A 27778-nucleotide genomic window follows, 5' to 3' on the forward strand; every position below is an offset into this window, starting at 1 on the left:
CCCAGAGAGGACATTACTGGGGCTACTGGTGAAATGTGAAGGCAGCCTGTGGATTAGATAATAGTATTGTATCAACATTAAATTTCCTGATTTGATAACTATACTTTGGTTGTAAAGGATAATGTTCGTGATCTTAGGAAATGCAGGAGGAAGTGATTAGGCATCATATCCACAACTTTATTCCCAAATGGTTCAGAAAAAAAAAAAGTGTGTGTGTGTGTGTGTAATAGATATGCACACATACACACATGTCTAATAACATCTATATCATGAGCATGTAATATTGACATCTTATGTGTGTGTATATATTATAATATGTACATCAATATGTGGGGAAAGGAGAGGGAGTGATCAGGTAAAAAGTTAATGTTTGGGTATTGTAGGTAAAAGGTATATGGGAGTTCTTTGTACTTAGCCTGGAATCCCAGCAATTCTGGAGGCTGGGGCTGGAGGATCACGAGTTCAAGGTCAGCCTGGACAACTTAGTTAAACCCTGTCTCAAAATAAAAAGGGATGGGGATGTAGCTTAGTGGGAGAACACCGCTGGGTTCAACCCCCAGTATCAAAAAGGTGAAGGAAGGAAAGACTGGCAAATAGGGAAATTACAATTCATGTCTGAGCTTTTGTTGGTTTGGTCCTGCCCAGTAATGTACTAAGATAGGTGCTAACAGACTGCACAAGAAGTCTAAGTCATTCCAAGAGAGGCTTGTAACCAAACTGAGAAGACCTAAGGGATTTGCTTGCAATAATTAAAAACTTGTGGTGATCCACGTATCCAGTACCAGCGTTCATATTATTGAAAGCCTCCAGCTACTGCATGGGAGGCACACTTCTGTAATCCCAGAGACTCAGGAGGCCAAGGCAGGAGGATTGCAAGTTCGAGGATAGCCTCAGCAACTTAGTGAAATCCTAAGCAACTCAGTGAGACCCTGTCTGTAAATAAAATATAAAAAAGGGCTGGTGGGCTGGGGATACAGCTCAGTTGGTAGAGTGCTTGCCTTGCATGCACAGTGCCCTGGGTTGAATCCCCAGCACCACACACACACAAAAGAGAGAGAGAGAGAGAGAGAGAGAGAGAGAGAGAGAGAGAGAGAGAGAGAGAGAGAAGGCTGAGGATGTGGCTCATAGGCTGAGTGCCCCTGGGTTGAATCCCCAGTACAGGGGAGGGGAGTGGGTGAAAATTATTGTGGGTAAGTATCCACAGGAACAGTAATGGCAATATGACTGTGGGAGTGTAATTCTCAGACTAGGGAGGGAAGCTGTCAGAAATGACTTAGTTTCCAGAAGATGTGAGGCTTGAAGCAGGTGCTTTGCTTTTGTGGCAATGGGGATCGAACCCAGGGGCCTCAAGCATGGTAGGCAAGTGAGCCACACCACCAGTCTTGAAGTGTTTTGTTTTGTTTTGTTTTCAGAACTGGGAATACAACCCAGGGACCCTTTACCACAAAGAGGTGTATCCCCAACCCACTATTATTATTTTTTTTATTTTTTTTGGGGGGGGGGGTACTGGGGTTGGAACTCAGGGGTGCTTAAACACTGAGCCACATCCTCAACTCTTTTTGTTACTTTGAGACAGGTTCTCTATAAATTGCTTAGGGCCTTGCTAAATTGCTGAGGCTGGCTTCAAACTTGCAAATATCCTGTCTTAGCCTCCTGAGCCGCTGGGATTATGGTTGTGAGCCACTATGCCATGCTTGAAGTAGGTTTTGAAGGCTGAGTAGAAACCAAAGGAGGGAGTTGTGAGCAATGGAAGAGGAGACAGTCTGCAAAATCACAGAGGGAGGAGACAGTATGCAATTACCAAGTAACTTTTTAGCAAAAGCATATTGGGTAAAAAGGCTGCTGAAATACACCAGGCAGGAGGCAGGACAGGTGAGTCTTTGCTGAAAGGCTTGGAGGAGGCTAAGGTTTCTGAGATGGGACCTGGGGAAGGAGATTGGCAGGGATATGGGGAAAGCCACGTGTTGCAGATAGAGAGCTGGAATGTAGGGAACAAAGCACAGAGGTCAGGAATGAGCAAATCCCAAGGTGAGGGGCTGGTAAACAGCCTGGAGCCTGAGAGTCTGCACAGGTGGAATTGTGCAAGGGGTTTGCCTCTCACCTGAGCCTGCATGCTCCCACATCAGGGCTCAGCTAGAGTCCCAAGGGCAGGGTCAGTCAAGGAAAATACCCCAGGATATGGAGAAAAGGGAACCCCTTTACACTGTTGGAGGGAATACAAATTTGTATTGTCATTATTGAACACATTATAGTGGCTCCTTGAAAAATTAAAAATAGATCTATCATATCTAGTAATCCTACTTCAGGTATATGTATAAAATATATATCCAAAGGAAATAAAATCAGTGTGTTGAGGCTGTTCCTACACTCCCATGTTCATTGTGATATTATCCGTAATAGCCAAAATATGCCATCATCCTAAATATCTCTTGACAGATGAATGACTAAAGGATATATAACATACACAAACAACGGAGTATTCTTCAGCCTTTAAAAGGGAAGGGAATGCTGTCATTTGTGATAGAGTGGATAAAACTAAAGGACATTAGGCTTAGTGAAAAATGTCAGACACAGGTTGAGTTTACATCCCAGAGACTAGGGAGGCTGAGGCAGGAAGATCACAAGTTTGATGCAACTTAGTGAGGCCCTAAGCAACTTAGTAAGTCTCAAAATAAAAAGGGCTGGGGATGTGGCTTAGTGCTAAAGGCCTCTGGGTTCAATTCAATTCCCAATACCAAAAAAAAAAAAAAAAAGAAAAGAAAAGAGAGAGGAGAGAGAGAGAAGTATGCCAGGTACAAAAAGATAAACATTGAATGATCTCCAAAATTGAATTAACGAAAGCAGAGAGTAGACTTATAATTGTCAGGGCTGTGGGGACAGGAAAGATGTTGGTCAGTTAATATTATTATTATTTTAAATATGCATGTCATCCTTGCACAGGGGACATGCTAATCTCCTTTATATGGTTCCAATCTTAGTATATGTGCTGCCTAAGTGAGCACAGTCACTTATTATATAACTGTTTTAGTTAGGCAGGAAAAAAAGTTTTGGCAAGGGCTGGGGTTGTGGCTCAGCGGTACAGTACTCGCCTAGCACTTGCGAAGCCCTGGGTTGGATCCTCAGCATCACATAAATAAAATAAAAGTATTATGTCCCCGACTACAACTAAAAAATAAATATCTTTTTAAAAAGTTTTGGAGCTTTAATGTACAACATGGTGACTATATGTAGACAAGTGTTCTTTCCTTGAGCCAAAAAGTTTTACTTTTTTTTTTTTTCTTGCAGGGCTAGGGATCAGCACAGGGCTTCCTAGTTGGTTTTTATTTATTTATTTTTTTGTTTCCTGTTTAAACAGAGTCTTCTAAATTGCTGAGGCTGTCCTCGAACTTTGGTCTTCCCCTTAGCTGGGATTATAGGTCTGTGCCACTACACCCAGCTACTTTTTCTTTCCTTAGTGCTGGAGATTAAACTCAGGGCCCTGTGCATGCTAGGCAAATCCTCTACCACTGCACCATATCACCAATCGACTAAAGTTCACACTGTTGCCTCTACTTGAAATTTGCTGAGAGTAGGTCTTAAATATTCTCACTGGGAAAAAACTAAGTATGTGAAATGGTGGAACTTGTCCATTAGCTTGATTTGGAAATCGTTTCACAATGTATATAGATAAAGTAAAATGTCATACTGTAACTTGGTGCAGTGGCACACATCTGTAATCCCAGTTTCTGGGGAGGCTGAGGCAGGAGGATCATTTGAACCCAAGAGTTTGAGGCCAGCCTGGGAACAAAGCAAGATCACATCGAAGGGATGAGATGTAATCTCAGTGGTAGAGCATTTCCCTAACATTCATAAAGCCCAGGAATCGATCCCCAGTACCTCTGTCCCCTTCAAAAAAAAAAAAAATGTTTTTAGCAGAGTGTGGTGGCACTCAGGCTGAGGCAGGAGAATCAAAAGCCTGAAGCCAGCCTGGGCAATTTAGGGACACTCTCTCAAAATAGACACAAAATAGAGCTCAGTAGTAGAGTGCCCCTGAGTTCAACCGCCAGTACCCTACCTACCACACACACACACACACACACACACACACACACATTTTTATAGTACTTGGGATTGAACCCAGAGTTTTGTGAATGCTAGGCAAGTGTTCTTTCAGTGAGCTACGTCCCAACCATTTTTTAAAATTTTACTTATTTATTGTTTTGTTTTGTGGTGCAGGGTATTGAACCCACGACCTTTGGATTCTAGGCAAGCTCTCTACCACTGACCTACATCCCCAGCCTTAAATTTTATTTTCATTAATTACTTGGAATTGAACCCAGAGGTACTTCACCACGGAGCTACATCCCCAGACCTTTTTATTTTTTTTTTTTTTGAGATAGGATCTTGCTAAATTGCTGAGGTTGGCCTTGAACTTGAGATCCTGCTGCCTCAGTCTTCCAACTCTTGAATTATAGGCATGTGCCACCATGACCAGCTAAATATATACCTTTTTTTTTTTTTTTGTACCAGGGATTGAACCCAGTGGCATTCTAGCACTAAGCAACATCCCCAGCTCTTTTTTTGTATTTTATTTAGAGATGATCTGGCTGAGTTGCTTAGGGCCTCACCAAATTGCTGAGGCTGGCTTTGAACTCACAATCCTCCTGCCTCAGCCTCCTGAGTTGAGAGGATTAGGGTTGTGCACCACTGGACCTGGCTACAATTTTTATTTACCAATTATACCTCAATAAGGCTGGAAAAAAAAATTTTTTTTAATCAGGTGCTAAGAATTAGCTCAGTGATAAAGGCCTTGCGTTTGATACCTAGCACTATTCACACTACTGCCCCTCACCCCTTAATTATATATCACAAACAAACAATAGCAACAACAACAAACTCAGTTTGTTTGTTTTTTTAAAGCAAAAGCTCTGAACAAAACCCTCATCAGAGAAAAGCTATGATTTGCAAATTAACACAGGAAAGGAAGCTCCACAGCATTGGATTTTTAATGAGATGCAAATTAAAACACAATGAGATACTACCACACACCTGCTGGAATGACTAAAAGAAAAAAACAAAACTGAGAATATAAATTGGAGGGGCTGTGGGCAAAGTGGAATTGTCATGCACTGCTTAAAGTATAAAACCCTATGTGCACTATTCAAAACTATTTGACAGGGGCTGGGGTGGTGACTCCCCCGTAGAGCGTTTGCCTAGCTGGTGCAAGGCACTGAGTTTGATCCTCTGCACCACATAAAAATAAATAAGCCAGGCATGGTGGCTCCAGAGGCTGGGGCAGGGGGATCACAAGTTCAAAGCCAGCCTCAGCAAAAGGGAAGCACTAAGCAACTCAGTGAGACCTTGTCTCTAAATAAAATACAAAATAGGGCTGGGGATGGGGCTCAGTGGCCAAGTTCCTCTAAGTTAATCCCTGGTACCAAAAATAAGTAAATAAATAAATAAAAGTAGATAAAGAAATAAAATAAACATATTGAGGGCTAGGGATATAGCTCAGTGGGTATAGTGCTTGCCTTGCATGCACAAAACCCTGGGTTCAAACTCCAGCAACACACACACACACATACACACACACACACACAAAGGGTATTGTGTCCAACTATAACTAAAAAAAAAAGTTTTAAATTTTTATTTAAAAAAATCCATTGGGCAGGGGCTGGGAGCACAGCTGAGTGACAGGCCACTTGCCTAGCATATGAGGTGATCTGAATCCCATTCCCAACATCTCAAAACAAACAACAATAACAAACAAGCCAGCTAAGCTTGGTGGCACATGTCTGCAATCCCAGTGATTCCAGAGGCTGGGGCAAGAGGAACTTAAATTCAAAGTTAGCCTCAGCACCATAGAAAGACCCTGTCCTAAAAATAAATAAATAAAATAAAATAAAAACCGGACGTAGCTCAGCAGCAAAGCACACCTGGGTTCAATCCCCAGTACCAAAAGAGCAGCAGCAACAACAAACAAACATAAAGCACTTGGCAGTTTCTTGGAAAGTTAACATTCACCTACCTTATGATCCTGCCCCTCTTCTCTTAGGTATTTTTTTTAAGAGAGAGAGAGAGAGAGGGAATTTTAATATTTATTTTTTAGTTTTCGGCGGACACAACATCTTTGTTTGTATGTGGTGCTGAGGATCGAACCCGGACCGCATGCATGCCAGGCGAGCATGCTATGGCTTGAGCCACATCCCCAGCCCTCTCTTAGGTATTTTACTTGTATATAAATAATAGCAACTTTTTATTTATAATAGACAAAAATTTAAAAACGACTCAATGTCCATCAACTAGTGAACGGATAAACAAATTATGGCATCCACACAATGGAATATTACTCATAATTACTCATTTTTGTCTAATAAAAAGAGATGAATTACTGATCCACACAAAAGTACAGTTTGGCATCAATGTAATTATCCTGAGTGAAAGTGGGACCTCCCCAGCCCCAATTGCAAATTGTATGAAAGACTATGGATTATGTAACAGAAAGACAATCAGTAGGTGCTCAGAAAGGTGTGGAATGGAGGACCTCATACTTTTGGGGGTGAAGAATATTTCCATTCTTTTGGTTGTGGTCATTGCTTCATTAGAGTATCCATGTATCAAGATTTATCAAACTGAGTGTGATGGTGTTTCTCTGTAATCCCAGCTACTATGGAAGGTGGGACAAGAAGATCACAAGTTCAAGGTCAGCCTGAGCAACTTGTCTCAAAATAAAAAATAAAAAAGGCTGGGAGTGTAACACAATGGTAGAGCATCCCTGGGTACAATTCTCAGCATACACATAAACAAAACAAAACGAAACAAAAAAAAATTGTTATCAAATTGTGTACCTTAAATGTATGTAGTTTTGGGGGCTGAGGTTGTAGCTCAGTGGTAGAGTGCTTGCCTAGCACATATGAGGCACTTGGTTCCATCCTCAGCACCACATAAAACAAACAAAATAAAGATAAAGGTATTGTGTCCATCTATAATTAAAAAATATTCTTTAAAAATGGATGTAGTTTCTTTATTGTATGTCAATAATCCCTCCATGAAGCTATTTATTAAAAAAAGAAAGAAACTTAGGGACATTAATTATTACAGTGTATCAGGTAGGCTGGAGTGGAAGGGTGTTCTAGTTATCTATTGCTATGTAGCAAATGGCTCCAAAATTTAGTGGCTTAAAACAACAATCTATTTTATGGTTTTGCAGACTAGGGATTCAGACTACTGGGCTGGGCTATACTCAGGTTGGGAGGTTCTGAGATGGCTTTACTCACCTTGGTGTGGACAAGTTAGCAAGCTGGACTCTGGGCCTTCTCCTGTGGTCTGTCTTGAAGGGAAATCCCACTTGCATGAGAGCTTAGACTATAAGAGAACAAGGTGGAAGCTGCCAGTTCTCCCTAATGATTGGGCTGGGAACTAACATAGCATTACTTCTGCCATACTTTCTTGGTCAAAGTGGTCACAGTCTAGTCCAGATGTTAGGGGAGGGACAAAGAACTCAAATTCCAATGAGAGCCCCAGGAGCCTGGAAAAGGCTTCGTGGGTGGGAGTGGCCAGGCAGAAGCTACAAGAGGTCCTGAGCAATTTGTCTGGTGTATGTTGGCAGTGGGTGTATGTTGGCAGTAGGCAGGGTTTATGTAGAAAAGTGACACTGGGAAATATGTTGGGGCAGAGCAGAGAAATCCTAGGCAGATTGGATTAAGCAGCTTGAGCTAGCTTTTCTTGGCAAGAGGGAGCCCTTGCATGTGGGGACAGGTGGAAAGAGGGAGGAAAAGAGGCTGAGATAGGGAAGAATACAGGAGGTAGTTTTTCAGCTGCAATATCAGAGAACGCTTGGAGTAAGGCATTAACGGCATGTAATTGATTTATACACACAAGGTTTTGGTTGTGGGGATTGAATGCAGGGGCATTCTATGACTGAGCTACATCCCTAGCTCTTTTGGTATTACTGTGATTTTTTTTTTTTTTTTTTTGTACCAGAGTGATTAAACCCAGGGGGGCTCTACCACTGAGCCACATTCCCAGCCATTTTTTGTCTTTCATTTTGAGACAGGGTCTCACTAAATTGCTCAGGGCCTCACTAAGTTGCTGAGGCTGTTCTTGAACTTGTGATCTTCCTGCCTCAGTTTCCCGAGTCACTAGAATTACAGGTGTTCAGAACTGAATCTGTCCTGATTTATAAAGACTGAGATCTTAGCTTTAACCATAGGAGCTGGGAGTGACAGGGACAAGACTGAAACTTTCTCTCGTGGAGGAAAGGAAGGATGTGATCCCAATCAAGGATCTGTGATTTGGCAATGACAGACCTAAGGGTAAGTAGGCAGGCAGTTTGTGAATCCCTCTGCTGAATACCAATGATTCTTTTAAAAGTGTGTGGCTGGGAGTGTAGCTTAGTGGTAGAGGGCTTGCCTAGTATGAGTGAGGCCCTGAGTTTAATCCCCAGCACCACCCCCTAACCAAAAAAATTTTACTGTAAGCCCAGCAACTCTGGAGGCTGAGGCAGGAGGATTCCAAGTTCAAACCAGACTCAGCAACTTAGTGAGGTTCAAAGGAACTCAGTGAGATCCTGTCTCAAAATAAAGAATTAAAAAAGGGTTGGGGATGTGGCACAAAGGTTAAGTATCCTTGGGTTCAACCCCAGCATACCCTCCCTGCCCTGCCAAAAAATAGTGGATATTTATTAAGTGCTTTTTTGGGGAAAAGGGGTGGTTATTTATTAAGCACTTATTGGTGCTTGGCACTACATTTTACATTTAGGAACTCACTTAACCCTGATAGCTACGTACTTATATCATCCCTGTTAAATAGATGGAAAATCTGGGGGCCAGAAATGTTAAGTACCTTGCCCCAAATCACACAGCAAAGAGTAGTGGAGCTGGGATCAGAGTTCCAAATTATTATTATTTTTGGTGTATGTGTGTGATGCTGGGGATTGAACCCAGGGCCTTGTACGTGCCAGGCAACGTACCAACAGAACTATATCCCCAGCCCCCCAAATTATTTTTGACTAGAAATGCTTGATATTTACTTTTAATCATTTATATGTGCAATTCAAGTTTCCTTAGTGTAGTTTATAAAGTTTTAGGTATTAAAGTTTTCATTATATCCCCTGATATGTTGCTACTGGGAACTCAGCGTTGTTCAAAGAGATGACACACTTGAATGGTTCCAAGGCCAGAGTCAGGATAGAGTAAAGTTGATACAGTATGTAGAATTCCATGTCCCCTCAACTGACAGGAGGCAGGCAATGATTCAATAGGTCACCATTTGACTGGTACCCCCCCCCCCATCATGGTTCAAAATAGTAATTATGAGCTGGGCACAGAGGCACAGACCTATAATCCCAGGGGATCAGGAGGATGAGGCAGGAAGATTGAGAGTTCAAAGCCAGCCTCAGCAATTTAGTATGACCCTAAGCAAATCAGTGGAGACCCTGTCTCTAAATAAAATACAAAGAAGGGCTGGGGATGTAGCTTAGTGCTCAGTGGTTAAGCGCCCCTGGGTTCAATCCCTGGTACTAAAAAAAATAAAAAGTAACTATGACGTAGTAATGTTTATTTAATGTACTTTAAAAAATGTGCACTCTAGCTGGGTGAAGTGGTGCGTTCAGCGGCTGGGGAGGCTGAGACAGGAGAACTGCTAGTTCATGGCCAGCCTCAGCAAAAGCAAGGTGCTAAACAATTTAGTAAGACCCTATCTCTAAATAAAATACAAAACAGGGGTGAGGAGGTGTCTCAGTGGTCCAGGGCTCTGAGTTCAGTCCCGGTACCACCCCTCAAAAAAACACATGCACTCTGGTGGATTTATGCATTTAGAAATTATGCGAATGTAAACTGAGGAAGACAATGAAAGACAATGACAATTTTTTTGGGGGAGGGGTACTGAGCTCAGGGGTACTCAGCCACTGAGCCACATCCCCAGCCCTATTTTATATTTTATTTAGAGACAGAGTTTCACTGAGTTGCTTAGCACCTCACTTTCGCTGAGGCTGGTTTTGAACTGGTGATCCTCCTGTCTCAGCCTCCAGAGCCACTGGGATTACAGGTGTGTGCCACCACACCCGGCTGAAAGGTACAATTTTGATATTAAAATAAGCAGGTGGGGATGAGGATGTGGCTCAGTAGTAGAGTGCTTGCCTAAGGTGGCCTGGGTTCAATCCACAGAACCCCTAAAAAAATAAAATAAAAAAGCAAATACATCACATATTCAATTAAACAATCAAATGATGAAAAAACTGATTCAAGTTACTCTGATGGAAATATAGCCGAATCTGCAACCCATTGTCTGAAAGGATTTCAGGGGCTGGCTCTGGTGTCATCTTGGAAAACCAAAAAAAAAAAGATTACAGATGCATTGGGGAAAGAATGCAAATGTATTGCTTATGTAATTTCAGGACTGATTTCCTTTAAAAAGTGGTTACTTACTAAAATTCAAGGTGATTTATTTTCAGGATTCAGGAAGGTATATAGGACCCACTTTCTAATGAAAACTAGCGAAGGGAAAACTGGGAGGCTGCTTGTTCCTATCTTGCTTGTTCATTGGCTAGGATGGTAATGAAAAAATTAATACAATGTAGTTTATAGCAGGAGGGAACTATGCATCCTTTCCTCTGGATGCATAGATCTGAAGATCTGCCTCTTCTCAGGGATAAGCTAAACCTTATTAGGTTCTAATACTGATTTATTATTTATCTACTATTATACCACATTCAAAAAGATCATGATAGCCGGGCATGGTGGTGCACACTTGTGTGTAGTCCCATTGTGGCTCAGGAGGCTAAGACAGGAGGACAGCGAGTTCAAAGCCAGCCTCAGCAACAGAGAGGTGCTAAGCAACTCAGTGAGATCCTCTCTAAATAAAATAAAATTTTAAAAAAGGTGGGGGGCTGGGTATGTGGCTCAGTGGTTGAGTGCCTCTGAGCTCAATCCCTGGTCCTCAGAACAAAAAACAACAACAACAAAATCACAATAACTGTATTTCCATATAATTGGAGTTAAATTTGATGATTTAAAGATTTTCCTCTTTCCTATCTGTGGTAAAATCAAGTCTTCACTGAAATCAGGAATGCGCTAATTTAACAGTTTACACTGCACACTTGCTTTCTGTTAATATGATGTCAATTCAAGAAAGCAGAGAAGGGAAGCTACTTCGTGAAGAGAAATCAAACCTCCCCCAGCAGTCTCTCTCTCTCTCTCTCTCTCTTTCTTGGTTTATTCTGAGCAATTGTCCCCAGGACACCAGCCCACCAACAGCTGTCAAGTTTGATTCCTCTTTCTGGAGTTACAGCCTTCCGGCTCCTCCTTGATGGCTCTGCTGACATTTCACCTCTGCTATCAAGACATTTTGAGTCTTAGTATCAGGAAGACTGTTAGGTGTTTTTTTTTTTTTTTTTCCTCTGTCATCTTCTTTCTTTTTTTAAATTTTTTTTGGTGGTGGGTGGGGCCAAGCCAAGAAGGAGGCAGGGGGTCTTGGTCCATCTCTCTGCTGACCCTCTGGGGCCATCTTCCTTCTGGCAATTCTCTCCCCCCATCTGTTTTCTTCTTGTTTTAAAGAAAAAAATAAAAACAATGGAAAAATGGAAAAGAAACAAAATTAAAAAAAAAAAAAACATAAAAAACTCTGGAGTAAAGCTAGTATAGTAGAAAATTATAGGTGTGCGTAGATTTACTTGTTCACACATAGGTCTCAAATTACTATGAAAGAAACTTCTATTGGCAATAGATGATGGCATGAGATTTTTTTTTTGTACTGGGGATTGAACCTGAGGGCATTTTACTACCAAGCTACATCTGCAGTCCTTATTTTTTATTTTGAGATAGGGTCCTTACTAAATTGCTGAGAATCTCTCTAGTTTGCTAAGGTTGGCCTCCAGTTGTTAGAATTATAGACATGAGCTATGGTGTTGGGCTCCTCTTTTTTTTATTATTTTTGGTGCTAAGGATTGAGTATAGGGACTCTCATTTGAAGGCGCTCGATTACTGAGATATACCTCCAACCCCTAATTTATGTTTATTTACTTCTTAGTCCTGGGGATGATAACCAGGAGCACTCTAACACTGAGCTATATCTTGTCCTTCCCCCCCACCCCCAGTATTTTTTAGTTGTTGATGGACCTTTATTTTATTTATTTGTTTGTGGTGCTGAGAATTGAACCCAGTGTCTCACCCATGCTAGGCAAGCGCTCTTCCTTTTTAAAATTATTATTTTTTTCTTTTTTAGTTGTAAATGGACATAATACCTTTATTTATTTATGCTGAGAATAGAACCCAGGGCCTCACATGTGCTAGGAGAGTGCCCTACCACTGAACCACACTCCCAGCCCCAAATTTTTTAATTTTTGAGACATGGTCTTGCCAAATTGCTCAGGCTGGCCTGGAATTTTCAGTCCTCCTGCCTCAGCCTCCCAAGCAGTTGGGATTAGATGTGTGTGGCACTAAAGTCAGCTCTCCATTCCCTAATTTTAAATTTTAAACGTTTGGGGCTGGGATTGTGGCTCAGTGGCAGAGGGCTTACCTAGCATGTGTGAGGCACTGGGTTGGAATCTCAACACCACATATAAATAAATAAAATAAAGGTCCATTGACAACTAAAAAAATATTAAAAATAATAAATTAAGAAAGTTTTCTTAATTTGATAGAGAAGGCTATTTTGGCTTTACTGTCAACAGTTTCACTGTTCACAGGTTACTGTAGGTGGGACTGATGTTTGCTTTGCTCTGGGTGGTGAGGTGGGTGATCTGGAGGGCAATGAAGGACTTGAACCTTCAGAGGGTTGCCAGACTCTTTGCAGCCAGAAGTTCTTTATCCTCAGCACCTGGGCTCCTCCCAAGGCTCTATCTTTTCAGCACATTTATCTAGTTGGGTTGATTTAAGGGTTCTTTCCAGATTGATCTATCCCTAGATTCTGATGACAAAATGGGAGATAGGTATTTCTACCCTATCATTATGATGCAGGTATAGTGATTCAAATTGGAAACCAAAATTTTTTAAAAAATTGTTTTGAGATATAACTTACAGTGAAATTTTGCAGAGCTTAAATAGCATTTTTAAGTCAGAATAAGTGAATACACCGATATATTTTTACTTCATTACCCCAGAGGATACCTTCATATAACCTTTTCCAGTCAGTCAGGCGTCATCCCCAAGGGTACCTTTCCTATCCCCATAGTTTAGTTTGCTTGTTTTAGAATTTTTCTGTAATTGAAATCATGGAGTATGAACTCTTTTGTTGTTTGGCTTTATTCTCCCAACATGATGTTTTGAAATTCGTCTAGACTGTTTGCCTGGGCCAGTTTAAATAGAACCAAGATACCACTAACAGTTTGACAGTGTGAAGATGGGGACAATTGTTCTGCCTGTTGGTCTCTGGGCCAGATACTCCCTAAATCCTGGTAAGTGGCCCTGTTGGCCCTTCCACGTCAGGCTTCTTCTAGGGCCACGCAAGTTCCTCTCCTAGAACCGCCCATTCTTGGGCACCACCCAGATGGCCATGGGGCCGCTGGGTGGCCTCCCCTGAACAGCTGTCCCCTCCCCCGTCAAAACTCAAAATCAGAATTCAGATTCGTTTAATTCCACGCATCCAACGTATGATGTTTTGGTGTTGATGGCAGATATAGAGTCCTTAAGACAAGGGAAGGAGAAAAAAAGGTAGGGGGAAAACCCAGATCCCCGGGAGAGTGGATATCAGCCTCCGATGAGGCAGGGATTCAGAATGAAGTCTTTTCTTTTTTAAATAAACGGAAGAGTCGCTCTCAGCTCCTCGCTCTGAAGGTTTCAAAGGTCGTCACACTGAAGCCCGGGGGCGTTCATCTCCCCAGCGGCCTAGAGAAGGGAGGAGGTTGATGGGAGGAGGGAGGGAGCACACAAAAGCGGGCCGTGCCGAGAGGGCTAATGTTTCCTGTTTGCCTGGAACCCCCTCCCCTGTCTCCCCTCCCCCAGCCCCCTCCCAGCACTCGGGCGGAAGTGAGTTTGCTCCTTTGGAGATTAAAAGGATTCCGAATTCCGATCAGTCCCAATAACCGGCGCACAGAGAGGAGGAGGAGGAGGAGGAAGAGGCGGCAAAGCAGAGAAAGAGGGGGCGCGCGTGCGCGCGCTCGCAGCCCGAATTGGGGGAGTTGTGCAAAGCCCCAGGAGGCCAGGGCACGGCGAGAGCAAACCCCGGTAGGCGCAGCGCAGCCTGGCCACCCGCGTCCTGCTCGGCGACTCGTTTCAGAAAGAAGATGACGCAGGCGGGAGCCGGCGGCGTTGGCCACGCGGCTTCTGAACTCGCGGCGCGGGGCCGTTGCCGGTTCCACTGATTCCAACGCGCCCGGGAGGAGGCTCCGTCCCCGAGGCTCGGGATCGGAGGGGGGACCAGGGCGAGGGCGAAATGGCCCTATGACAAAGGAAATGTGATCCCCCTTCGCTGCCAAGGTTTCCGAGAGGACGGACGTGAGGAGGAGGAGGGGCGCGGGGCGCGCGCGGAGCTCGGATAGCATTGCACGACGGCCCGCGCAGAGCGGGCAGCGGGTACATCTAATATCTTCCTGCCGATGAATAATTCAGTGCGGCCCGCCGGGACCTGCGGCCCCGCGCTGCAGCGGGGCTAAGCCGGAGAGGAAAGAGCGCGCGGAAGGCGCCCAGGCCCGGCCGGGCTAGGCTGGGGCACGAGGGCCCCGGGCCGCGTGGGGCGCGCGTGCGTGTTAGCGCGGATAGCAGCGGCCGGGTTGGGCCGGCGCGCGGGAGACTCGAAGCGCGTGGAACGCGCGTGCGTATTGCACGCGTGCTGCCGTGGTCAGACCCGCACGAGGTGCAGCTGCGCCGGGGCCGACCGCCCTGCAGGATAGGCTGCGCCTGGCGGTGCGCAAGCCCCGAGCGCAGTACGCCGGGCCACCCAGGAGCCCTTGGCCTCCGCGTCATGCGGTGGGGCGGTCGGCGTCGCGCGGGGGGACACCGGCTTGGCGACGCTTTGCTCCCGCCTTTACGAGTTTGGGGCACATTCCCTTCCCAAGAAGAGACTAAATCTGTTTAAAAGAAAAGCAACACACCAAATACTCGTCGAACCAAATTCTGCTCTCGCCGGGACTAGAATTACACAGCGGACTCTCAATTTGGGGACTCCTCTTGGTTAGCGCGAAGCGAAGCCCCAGCTGCTCCGGGGAGTACACTGACCTCCCAGCCCCTGCTTGCCCCTCGCGTGTCGGGGCTTGTTCTGGCGTTACAGCTTCGGAAGGCACGCGGCCCCCACGTCCTCCGGGAGGAATCTGTGTCACCTCTGGTTAGTGGCATTTAATGCCCGCAGTGTTGGAGCTGGCAGCGCGTGGACCGGACGTGGCGAGGCCAAGGGGGCTGCGTCGCTCTGGTGTCTGCTCCCGGATTTCAGGCCTAATCGATGCATTTTTCTGAGTGAGTCGGTGGCTTCCCCACCCACCTCGTCCGCGCTCTCCTCCTCCTCCTCCTCTTCCTCTCTGGTCTCCTCCCTCCTCTGGGCCGGGTTGCAAATGGCTTCGTTCCCCGAGACCGACTTCCAGATCTGCCTGCTTTGCAAGGAGATGTGCGGCTCGCCGGCGCCGCTCTCCTCCAACTCGTCCGCGTCGTCCTCGTCGTCGCAGACGTCCACGTCGTCTGGGGGCGGCGGAGGGGGCCCTGGGGCGGCGGCACGCCGCTTGCACGTCCTACCCTGCCTACACGCTTTCTGCCGCCCTTGCCTCGAGGCGCATCGGATGCCGGCGGCGGGCGGTGGCGCACCCGGAGAACCGCTCAAGCTGCGCTGCCCCGTGTGTGACCAGAAAGTAGTATTAGCCGAAGCGGCTGGCATGGACGCTCTGCCTTCGTCCGCCTTCCTGCTCAGCAACCTGCTTGACGCCGTGGTGGCCACCGCCGAAGAGCCGCCGCCCAAGAACGGGCGCGCCGGCGCCCCAGCGGGCGCCGGCGGCCACAGCAATCACCGGCACCACGCGCACCACGCGCACCCGCGCGCATCCGCCTCCGCGCCGCCGCTCCCGCAGGCGCCGCCGCCGCCCGCACCTTCTCGCTCAGCGTCGGGTGGCCCCACAGCCTCCCCGTCTGCACTGCTGCTGCGCCGGCCGCATGGGTGCAGCTCGTGCGATGAGGGCAACGCGGCCTCTTCTCGCTGCCTCGACTGCCAGGAGCACCTGTGCGACAACTGCGTCCGCGCGCACCAGCGCGTGCGTCTCACCAAGGATCACTATATAGAGCGCGGCCCGCCGGGTCCCGCAGCCGCGGCAGCGGCGCAGCAACTCGGGCTCGGCTCCCCTTTCCCTGGTGCGCCCTTCTCCATTCTCTCGGTGTTCCCGGAGCGCCTCGGCTTCTGCCAGCACCACGACGACGAGGTGAGTCGTGGGGCTGCTTGAGAGTGGGCTGCGCCTGGGTTTAGTGTGTGTTTGCGTATCGGTGACCGCCTGTGGACAGGGTCCTCCCTACCTGTGTCAAAGTGAGGAAAGGTGGGTCCTCAACCAGATATATTGCATTTTTCTTTGAGCATAGTGGCAATGGTTGGTATCTAGGAGATCACGACCTAAAATGTGTGTCGAAGATCTGGCTTCTGTATGCCTGCCGCGAGGGGCCTTCGGAGAGTCCCAAAATGTGGGTTCCCCTGTTCCATATTTTCACTGTAGCGAAACGTGGCAGCCGTTGTAATTAACTTAGACATGAGGTGGGAGAGATAGGTGTGTAGTGTGAGTGTAGCCTTGAATTCCTTGTGTGGGCCGGCCTGAGGCCTCCCAAAGCGTTGAGAGGGCTCTCCTTCATTTTCTTTATTTGTGAAACTTGTAGATTATTGCTTTTGAGTAGGGTGTGAGCTGGGAAGGAGTGGTTGTGTGGATGAGTTGGTGTGTGGAGTGTTTGTGCCTATATAGATCAACTTTCCATGTGCATGGCGGGGGGTAGGACTGTTTTTTTTTGTTGTTGTTGGTTTGTTTTGTTGTTTTTTTTGGACAGAAGCAATTGTTCCCTCTTGTGTTAAGTCAGGGACGTCTGTGGATCTTTGAGGGCCAAAGGGCCCCTGGTCTTGAGCTCATATCTACTCCGCAGCTGTTTCACGTAGTGTCAAAACGCATGGTCTGCCCTGAGCTTTCACGTGGCATTAACGTTCGGCATTGTGGACCGTACCCCGAGATAGAGGCGGAATCGGGGCGAACTCCTCGTCCATTACCTTTACCCGGCTGAGACTCTTGCTATTGGGCTTCTCACACAGCGCCCCAGGTTATGTCCCTTCGGGAACCTGTTTCCCTGGTTAGAAGGTATCCCCACTCTGGTCAACCACAGGCGCAACTTCCCTTGGGAAAAAAAAAAAAAAAACCGAGCAGCTACACGCGGCTTGAACCTGGGGGTGAGTAGCATCTGAGGGCTGCACAGCGGTTTTTGGGCTTGATTTCGCTCTTTGGGTTGTGGACACTGTGTGACACTTTTTTTTTCACTTTGGTTTTGAGCAGCACCTTCCACTCGCCCTAACTCACGGGATAAGGAACGAAAAATTTTGAGGCGCAGCCTCTCTTGAAGAGTCGGTAACTTAAAGCTGTAGACCTGTGAGATTCGGCGTGTAGTCCTGCTTCCGCGGGAGAGCAGGAGATGGCAAAGGTTTTAAAAATCCTGCAGGAGTTGGAGTGGGTTGGGTGATACTGAGCACCTCCAAGACAAGCACCGCGCTCAGCCTTGGCCACTCTAACCTGTTATTGGGTAAGAGGGCGGAGCTACTGCCCGATGGCCTTAAGCCGACTTCTCCTATTGGAAAAAGTTGAAATTCTAATCTACTTGTGGGCACCCCTATTTCAAAAGGTTCCTTCTAGGTGTGGAGCTTGGGGCGGGAGGGATTGCTTCGTTTTTTTAAGCTTTGAATGGACTTTCTTGCAGTTTTCTCACATTCATGGGTGAATGTTTCTAGTATGTTCTTTCATTACTTTTAGAAAATCCCAGGAACAGAAAGATGGAGCCAATTCACTTGCAGATTAGGATCAAATGGAGGGCGGGGGGGGGGGGAGGGGAGTTAGAGGACAGGGTGCTCTGAAGTCGCGAGATTTCCCCTCCTAGAAGGGAGGTTGAATTTAAATGTCAGTTTTTATTTATATTCTTAAAGATCTACCTGTGTTTTAGCTGTGCGGGTACTGTAGGCGCTCCGTGTTACCAGACTTGTGAGAGGCTTATTCACTTTTTAAATCACAAAACTATAAATTTTTAAAAACTCAAGCAGTGTGGGAGAGCTCGAAGAGAGAAGTGAACCTCTCCACCCCTTGAGATACCTGGATGCTTTTAAAAATCACTTTTTAACACGTTCAGTGCTAGGTTGAAGTTTTAGAAAGCATTTAGATATTAGGGTTTTGAACTAAATACAATTTTTTTGAAACAAATTTGAGCGATATTCTACTTCATGTCTTTAGCTTTTCATTAAAACAAGAAAACTTTGTTCATTTGAAATTACAGTGCTAGAAAATTTGAGTTTCAGAGGTGATAAGCTAGTTTCGAATCGAAGACTAAAAAAAAGCACGACCAGGCAGTGAAGTTCCTATAAGCTGTTGAAATTCTTCCTTTTTCCTTTTGATGGAAGTGATTGTTAAGTGTTTCAGAATATTGTTCCTTTAAAAGTCTGCCTTTGGTTGGGAAGGAGCTTGAGGGCAATTTGAAGGATAGACTGACTCCTGTCTGGATTGGGACGACCCACTGAACGCCTAAATGCATATATGGGTTTTACTCTATGTACGTCTACCTCGGTTTTTAAAATGTGCTATTTTACTGAGTTGCTTTCTGTGACAACTGGCTCCATTAAATAATCCTGGGCGACTCTTTTCTTCTGTGAATACCTGGTTTGTCATTTCAGGCAGAAGGCAGGCTCACCGGGGAGATTGCTTTCCTTAAGCATCTCCCCGGGAAAAGACTCTTCCAAACCTGCAAGAGAGGCGTCATCTTTAGTTTAAAAACTCAGGATGAATTGAAAACCTAAAAGGAGGCAGTTGCGTTTTCCAGCGGAATAAAGAGTTTTGCTTGCTGCCACTGTCTAATCTCGTTTTTGGTTCTTAAAACAACAGCAACAACAACAACAAAAAAAACAAAAACAGTTTGGGTTTTTTCGCTAGTCCTGTGCCTCGTGGGTCAGTCAGGCCGCAGGAACTGCTGGCCACGCACTACCTGCGTGCTGGTGTCGGGCGAGAGTCCTGCCGAGGTAGAGCTGCTGCGGGCTGCGCAGCCACCGGGTCACCCAGACCCCGCCTCGGTTCTTGAGACTTGGCGAGGGGGCACAGCCCGGCTCCAGGCTGCTCTTCTCCCGCGGGCACCCAAGGTCGGTGCTTAAGGCTGCTTAGGTCGTGAGAAAGGTTCTTTTTGCGTTTTAGGGGAAGACTTGAGGGGGTTAAATGTGTGGCTTTAAGGGCGCCACTTCTGCTGCTCATAAGTAGCCCTTTAACTCGCCCCCACCCGTTGCAACTTATCCTGAGCCCTTTGCTGCTTGGGAGAGGACACTGGGAATGAAGTCATTGTGTGTCAGGGTTCTCTAAATTGGAGGTAGCCTAGCAGAGTTGGAACATGCTGGGTCCCCAGGAAAGGCTGTGTCATTAGTAGGGTAGGGGGAGGCAGGGACTCAGTGACTCTGTTGCCATCTTGAGTCAAGGGAAACATTGTATGTAGTCCACCCCACCAGATGATGGCTATGTTCCCAGTCCTTAAGGTCAGGGACTGGGATTTGGCCCAGTTCTTCTCTTGTACTGAAAATGGGGTACAGGTGCTGATAAAATTTATATTCATTCTCTGCAGTTGGGCTTTAAAATGCTTCCTGGAAAGACAGTTCTGTAATTCCAAACTGATATGGAGTTCTCTTGGGGACTGTCTACAACCAGGAAACCTAATCGGTTTGCTGCCTAAAATAATTGGTTGTATGAAATCCTCTCTTGTGTCTTAAGTTGTATTCATCATGATGTGTTTTATTCCTAGAACCTAAGCTTTCTCAGGTATTTGTATACTCAGTTGTATGCATGTTTATTAAAAAATTATGTGCACGTTCTCGGGTAAATTATAAAATCTACACCAAAATGATTTTTGGAAGGGGGTGCTTACGGGATTGAACCAGAACTTTGGGCATGCTAGACAAGCACAGTATGTACCACTGAGCCATATCTGCAGCCCTCTACCAAAATGCTGTAAAGTGTTTTGATTCTTAGTCATGCTACATGTCAAGTTTTTTTTTTTTAAAGAAATGAAATACAAATAAAGGTAAAGACTCACTTTTCTACCCTTTTCTCCATCTCTCTCAAGAGGTGCTCAAATACAGTTGACAGATTTTTATGGTAAAGTTTGAGTTTCTATAAATTTTTTAATGACTCATAAGTTTATTCTTAAGGGTTTCTTGTTTGTGTGTTTTGGTAATGGTAAGGGGAGAAAATGAGTAGAAATGGGTATTCTAATGTAGTGCCCTTATAATTCATACCTGACACCTATTGGTCAGAAAATTAAACTTTTCTATACCTCAGAAGTGACTGAGGTTGCTGCTTTTAAATCCAGTTCAGCAGGCAGATATTTGTAAATTGAAGTCTGTTGGATTAAGAGTGCTTGATGAAAATATACTGGAGGGAAATGGTTCATTATTGATGTATTAATTCCTCCTCCTCCCTTTTTAAAAAATATTTTTAGTTGTTGATGGACACAATACCTACAATAATTTTTTTAGTTATACATGGACACAATATCTTTATTTATTTATTTTTGTGTGGTGCTGAGGATCGAACCCAGTGCCTCATGCATGCTAGGCAAGCGCTCTATCACTGAGCCACAACCCCAGCCCCTACTCCCCCCCCCCCCTTTTTGGTAGTTTTTTTGCAGTGCTGAGGATTGAACCCAGGCCTCAGTTTTGTGATGCATGCATGCCATGTGCTCTACCACTGAACAATACCCTGTGCCGGATATGTTATTCCATTCTGAGTATAATCTTTGGGCTTTGAAAAGTTATGCTTGAGCTGATATCTTACATTAAAGTGCATAGAAGTGGATTTTATCAGCTTGGACCCTCCAGGAAGAAGGCCATGGATAGTTCACCTTCTGCTGCACAGGTTGCCTCAAAAGGGGCAGCTTGTCTAACTGCTAGAAATGTGGAGGCTGTGTGTTACCAGCCTTGTCTGGGGACCTTTTGTGACCTTGTGTTGTATTTTATCTAGGAAATTTCAATTTCCAGGTCTAGGGTTTTACTTTGGAAAATGAACATTTTGGGAAGAAAGTGAGTACTTTCTTTGATGTCCGGCCTTCATTTGACACTACCTTATTTGTCATGAGATATTTTCAGAGTTAAACATCAGTTATATTTGGAGTATAGAAATATCATAGTGTCTAAATATTGAGTAAAATTGCCTTTTTTTCTTCCCAGTCCCCCCTTCCATTTTGCTTATTTATAAGCATTTTAAAAGGCTGTGCTGTGCAGGCCTGTAATCCCAGCGGGTTGGGAGGCTGAGGCTGGAGGATCTCTCCAGTTCAAAGCCAGCCTCAGAAAAAAAGTGAGGCACTAACGCAATTCAGTGTATAGAGCACTTGCCTAGCCCTATACAAAATAGGGCTGGGGATGTGACTCAGTGTTGGGTTGAGTGCCCCAGAGTTCAATCCCTGCCAAATAAATAAATAAATAAATAATAGCATTTTAGATTTCAGGAGTCTAAAATATCTGGTTTCATAAAGATCTCCTTAGAATGGATGCAACTTTTGCCTGACATGTAAATTTTACTTAGTTTTGTCTTTTCATCGTTTAAAAAAAAAAAAAAAAACCCTCTTAATTGTACATTTATAGTAAGGAAGGTCTTGTTGAACCTTTGTAAACAAGAGGTGAATTGGCCGAAATGCTTTGTTGTTGAAGTGGTTTGCCAGGGTACAAAGGGTTGGATAATTTTCATTTATTATTTGATTCCTCAACTTTGCTAACCCAGGTAGTTCCTAACCTGAGATCCATTCCCATCAATTTTTTGTTTTTGTTGAATCTGTAGAATGACCTCAGTTCAGTTATCAATAGGCACAAAAAGCCAGTTGTAGTTTGTTCAGAAATAATTTTCCATGTAGATGCCTTATGGAAGCGGTAGTCTTTAGTGATAAAATTTCTGATTTCAGTAATTATATGTTAGCTAATTGAAGTTATGATTATTGGGAGGGGGCTTTTATGAAAAGGGTGTGTGAATACATTAAAAAACATTTTTTTGGTGGCACTGGGGTTGCACATGCTAGGCAAGTGCTCTATCACTGAGCTAACATTCTAAGCCCTTTTTAACTTTATTATTTATTTATAGTTGGACACAGTACCTTTATTTTATTTGTTTCTATGTAGTGCTGAGGATTGAACCCATGGCCTCCAACGTGCTAGGCAAGCGCTCTACCTCTGAGCCACAACCCCAGTGCCTCCTCCCCTTAAATTTTTTTTTTTAGTTGTAGATTTTTTTTTAAAGAGAATTTTTAAAATATTTATTTATTTTTTAGTTTTCGGCGGACACACCATCTTTGTTTGTATGTGGTGCTGAGGATCGAACCCGGGCTGCAGGCATGCCAGGCGAGCGCACTACCGCTTGAGCCACATCCCCAGCCCTAGATTTTATTTTTTATGTGGTACAGGGAACCGAACCCAGTGTCTTACCATACTAGGCAAGCGCTCTACCACTGAGCCACAACCCTGTCCCCTCCAAGCCATTTTTAATTTTTATTTTGAAACAGGGTCTCAGTAAATTGCCCTGGTTGGCCTGGAACTTGGGTCTTCCTGGCTCAGTGTCCAGGGTAGCAGATATTACAAGTGTGCACCACCATGGCCAGCCAGAAGGGTGGACAATTCTTTATCTTGATTATTTAAGGGCTTCTGCAGAATAACATATTCCGCAGAATAGTATTTCTGGAGTTTGAATGAAGCAAAGATATGTACACAGAAAATGAAATAGACTGAGGGCCTTGTAGCTTTGCCCCCCCCCCCCCCCCGGTGAATTCTGGAGGTTCCTGCTTTAATTTTAGAGCCTGACTAGGTGAGGTGTACCCCTGGGAAGGAAGATTGTGTGCCTGAACGTGTGACCAGCTTTATGTATCTTAGTTAACTTCTGGAAAATTTGGCCAGCCATTTCCTTCTATTCTAGATTTAACCTTTTGCAAAGTTAAAAATGTTGTTCTTGAAATGTTCTTGAAATGAGAACTCTTTCATATTCTTTTGAAACTAATAGGGATACTTCTTAAAATGCTGTTGTATTTAAAAAAAAAAAAGACTCATTTTGCTAAATATGAATCTGCTAACTACTTAAAGCACAGGAGAACTTTGGAAGAGCATCAGCAGTCATTATTAGAGTGTTGGGAATTTAGAGGAAGCTTGTAGTTTGACTACATCTGCAGACTTTAATTCGTGCCCTCTGAGATCAATGCCAAAATGAGGAGGGAGATAATTTATTGGAGCCATCTATAGGCTTGCGCTGAATAGCCCCACATGTGTGGGTAAGGTTAAAGCAAGAAAAGTGGATATGGTGAAGAAATTTTGAGTAATAGTTGGAACTTCAGGTAGTGAATTTTTTTTTTTTAATTCACGAGTCTTTTAATTAGCTTTACTTGAGCACTTTCCACATTGTGGTTCTAGATTCTGCTGTGCCTCATTTTTTTTTTCTTAAATGTAAGAAGAGATTAAAAAAAAGTTCCCTTTCAGTGCTGTAAGGATTATTAGAGCTGCTAATATATGAGGTATCATAGCGCTGTGTGCCCCCCACATTGAAGGCAATTGTGAACATTTATGTTAGTTTTATTATCAAACTATCCCCCCGCCAAAGAAAAAGGGGGGGGCAAACCTTCAGGGTCAGAAGAAAGAAAACCTGAGCTGTGCATTCTACCAATTCACCATCATAAATTGGAAGCTGTGTACTGATCTCCTTCATATGGTGATGCAAGGTGAAGGGGGGGGGGGATGCATACAACTTGTTTTCTTTTAGAAAACCTGGAAATCCGGTTCAGTTTTTTGTGGGGGGTGGTACTAGTGGCCGTGCTGGGATTGAACACAGGGCCCATGTATGCTCCTCAAATTAGCTTTCGATCATTTGAAGGTTGTGGGGCTTCCCAAGTGTTGGAGAAGATGGGGTACAAATACATTTAGAGATTTCCTTCAGCTGTTTGAGAACCACTACCCCCCACCCACCTACCCATCCAATACTGGGGATTGAGCCCAAGGACTGTCTGCCTCTGAGCTACATATATCCTCACCCCCCCCCCCCCCTTTTTTTTCCAGGCTGGCCTCAAACTTGGCATCCTCCTTCCTCAGCCTCCAGAGTCCCTGTGATTACAGGCCTGCACCACTGCTTGGCATACTCCCTCTAAATTATGGCATTTCAGTTGCTCCATAGAGCAGTCTGACTTAGGGGACTTAAAATTAAACCTTAATATTTTAAGCTTTAGTTTTACAGCTTTACTTTTGTGTATATGTGTGCATGTATTGGAGGAGACATGAAGAAGAATCTTAATTTATCACAAGAAAAGCCTTAAATTATTATAGAAGAAGCGGCTACATTACAATTGGAGAGACTGAATGAAGCCAGGGTGACAATGACTTGATCAGAAACTGTATTGCTGACAGCACTTGATGTATTATTAAGATCTATCATGAAGCTGGGGGTGCATACCTGTAAACCTAGCAACTTGGAAGGCCAAGGCAGGAGGACTGCGAGTTCAAGACTAGCCTTACAACTTAGTGGTACCCTTAGCAACTTGATGAGACTTGTCTCAAAAGGACTGGGGATATATGTAGCTCAATGGCAAAGCAAGTTTGGGCCTCAATACCAAAAAAGATTTGTCGTAACAGTATTTGAATGTTTGTTTTCTGTTCCATCCTAAAGATGAGAGCAGTCACTGCTTGAACCTTATGGTTTGTCAGGGAATATAAAAATGGGAAGGAGAAGATGAATGGAGGAAGGAGATTCTCAATTTCTCAATATGGCTTTTTTTTTTTTTCTTTTTGGTACCAGTAATTGAACCCAGGGTCCTTAACCACTGAGCCACCTCTCCCAACCCTTTTAATTTTTTTTGAATTTCAAAAAAATTTCACTAAGTTGGTTAGAGTCTTGTTAAATTGCTGAGGCTGGCTTTGAACTTTTGATTCTCCTGTCTCAGCCTCCAGAGCCACTGGGATTACAGGCAAGTGCCATTGTGCCTGGCTGTATATGTTCTTAAATTACTAGACAAAAGTCAGGGCTGGGGATACAGCTCAGTTGGCAGAGTGGTTGCCTTGCATGCGCAATGCCCTGGCTTTAATCCCCAACACGCGCGCGTGCACACACAAACACACACACAATCCCCCCCCTCCAAACTAGACAAAAAGTCTAAATGCTAAAGATGGTATCTAAACAGGTTTAGATGAGATGAGTTTGGGCCTGAAGGTAGAGGAATCTTGGGAGCATGGTGGAATTTAGATAAAAGTTGACTGATAAGTAGGGTGATTTCCACTGGATTAGCTGTGCGTGTGCATGGAATCAGTCTTTTCCCTTTTCTAAGTAAGGTGGTAGGGTTCCCTTCTTTTTCACCCTTAGTAGAGGGTGGGTTATTGATAAACAGAAGTAGTAGTAACTGTCAGAAACTAGTCCCCAAGTAAGAAATTGTTGACTGGTGTTGAGTTGTTAAGGAGGTAGCTGAAAGGAGAGAACACTAGGGTACTGGGGAAGTAGCAGCTTTGGGAAGCATCCAGGGATGGGAAAGGAACAGGTTCCAAGTGCTAATACTTAGGAGGCTTCCTGTGGGCCTTGCACCTGAAATGGAGGCTGTTCAGCCTGTGCCAGACTGGTACCTCTTCTGGGGTGAACCGTGTTGGTAGGAAGTCTGCTGAGAACATCACCCAGGAAACAGTTAAGAAAGGCCAGACCCTTCCTCCCTGTCGTGGGACCTGTTGGCAGAACCTGGCAGGGACCTAGCTGGCAAAGCAGAGGTGAGGTTTGCTCAATCCCAGCTGCCTCAGCCCAGAGGAAGAGGAATGGGCCTGGGGCTCACACAGTGAGTTGGAGTTAGCATTAGACCCTGGCTCCTGGCAGCATCACCTGACTCCTCACAAAAGAGAACATGTCCAAAGCTGGCAGGTCCTAGCGGTGGGGTGAGTGGTCCAGTCTCCAGACCCCAGCCTCCTCCCGTGCTGGGTCTTGCTGCTGACCTGTGCTCCCAGGCTGTACTGGCCGTGTGGCAGTCTGCTCTGTACCCTCTAGCTCTTCCAGTTGAGTTGTACCTACCAAGGGGGATTGCTGTTTAGTGCCCAGACATGTTTATGTTGTTACACCTGTTGATTACAGCTACCCAAGTGAAGTAAAGATGAAAGATGAGTGCAGAAAATCATTATGAAAACGGATTTGGTAAAGTAGAAGACTTTTAGGGGTAAAAAAAAAAAAAAAAAAAAAGGAGCAAAGTAATCCAAGAATCCTGCCTTCTAGAGTTTGGGAGCCAATTTGGGATGAGGGTGGTGCCCTGTTGTGATATGGTTCTGATCCCTGAATGGGAGCTGCTCTGGGTTCATAGAACTGGCGGCTAGGGAACTGTGGAGTGACTACCCTTAGACTGTGGGTCTCCCTCTGGTGAGAGGAGGAATTTCCCTAACAGTATAGATGGTGTCTTGTGAAATGGGAACGCTCAGTACATTCTAGGTCTTTTTCCTGTAGTCTGTGCTGCGTAACTTCACCTGTCCAGGGAAAGGTTCACCTCTACTATTCTGATCAGTGTTTTTTTGTTTTTTGTTTTTGTTACTTGGGATTGAACTCAGGGGTGTTTAACCACTGAGCCACATCCTCAGCCCTATTTTATATTTTATTTAGAGACATGGTCTCATTGAATTGCTTGGTGCCTCCCTTTGAACTTGGGATCCTCCTGTCTCAGCCTCCCGAGCTCCTGGGATTACAAGAGTGTACCAGGCTATGTAGAAATTGTGAAGTGAAGGAACTGATTTGAGGACAGTGTAGCAGGCAAGCCAGTTGAAGCTCTGTAGCCTCCCCATCCCCTTCTGTGTGCATCCCTTTATATTTAATCATTTTTTCCCCCAGAAAAAGCAGTAAGTTTTTGTTCTTTTTGTTTTGTTTTTGTTGTTGTTGTTGTTAGCTTGATCAAAGCTTTCTAGGATTTAGGGGAATATCCTAAGAGGACAACTTATTTTTCCAATTTGGTCCATCTAAAAACATTTATATCTATCTATCTATCTATCTGGATGCAGGATATTGAACCCAGGGCCTTGTGCATGTGAGACAAGCACTCTACCAACTGAGCTATATTCCCAGTCCCTGATTTTTTTTTTTTTTTAAACCACATGGGTGTAAGGAAATATAATGAAAATCCACAGCTTTGTTTCACTGTCAATTGAGGCAAATATTTTGGAACTTTGATGGCATCTAGGGGAAAGAATCACTCCATGCAGTATCAAGTAAGGTTTAAGAGTCTTCTCTGATTCAAAGCTGGCTTACCGTGGCACTATCTGTAATCCCCAGCATCTTGGGAGGCTAAGGCCCAAGGATGGCAAGTTCAAAGCTAGCTTCAGCAAATTAAGGGAGATCATGTCTTTATTAAAAAAAAAAAAAAAAAAAAGGCTGGGAATGTGGCTCAATGGTTAAGTGTCCCTGGGTTCAATTCTGGATACCAAAATAATAATAAAATAAATAAATAAACTGGTTTGGTAGGTGAGAAGGGTTAATTTTGTTTATGTGGCTGGCTATAAGATGGAATAGCTGGAGATGCAGTGGTTAATCCTAGGTGATATTTGGGGCTTGCAATAGTTGTAAATTTCCTAATCTTATTGTTACCCATTCTTCCCTCTGTTACGCACACAATATAGATTTCCCTTGGTATCTTAGAACTGAACTTACCCGTCT

The 27778-nt window shown here is 44.6% G+C and overlaps 1 protein-coding gene and 1 non-coding gene across 2 annotated transcripts in view; one reads left to right on the plus strand and one right to left on the minus strand.

Moving 5' to 3' along the window:
* Nucleotides 1–2895: 2895 nt before the first annotated feature.
* LOC114090414 (U6 spliceosomal RNA) lies at nucleotides 2896–3002 on the minus strand. Its single transcript, XR_003582340.3, has one exon. It is a non-coding gene; the product is annotated as a U6 spliceosomal RNA (small nuclear RNA).
* A 12458-nt stretch (nucleotides 3003–15460) lies between these two features.
* The window catches only part of Trim71 (tripartite motif containing 71), a 64817-nt gene continuing 52499 nt past the window's right edge, over nucleotides 15461–27778 (plus strand). The window contains exon 1 of the mRNA XM_027932085.3: nucleotides 15461–16312. Within this exon, the coding sequence (XP_027787886.3) occupies nucleotides 15461–16312 (852 nt within the window). The remainder of the gene's footprint in view (nucleotides 16313–27778) is intronic.

The sequence above is a fragment of the Marmota flaviventris genome, chromosome 1 (assembly GCF_047511675.1).
Source record: "Marmota flaviventris isolate mMarFla1 chromosome 1, mMarFla1.hap1, whole genome shotgun sequence".
Classification (NCBI taxonomy): domain Eukaryota; kingdom Metazoa; phylum Chordata; class Mammalia; order Rodentia; family Sciuridae; genus Marmota; species Marmota flaviventris.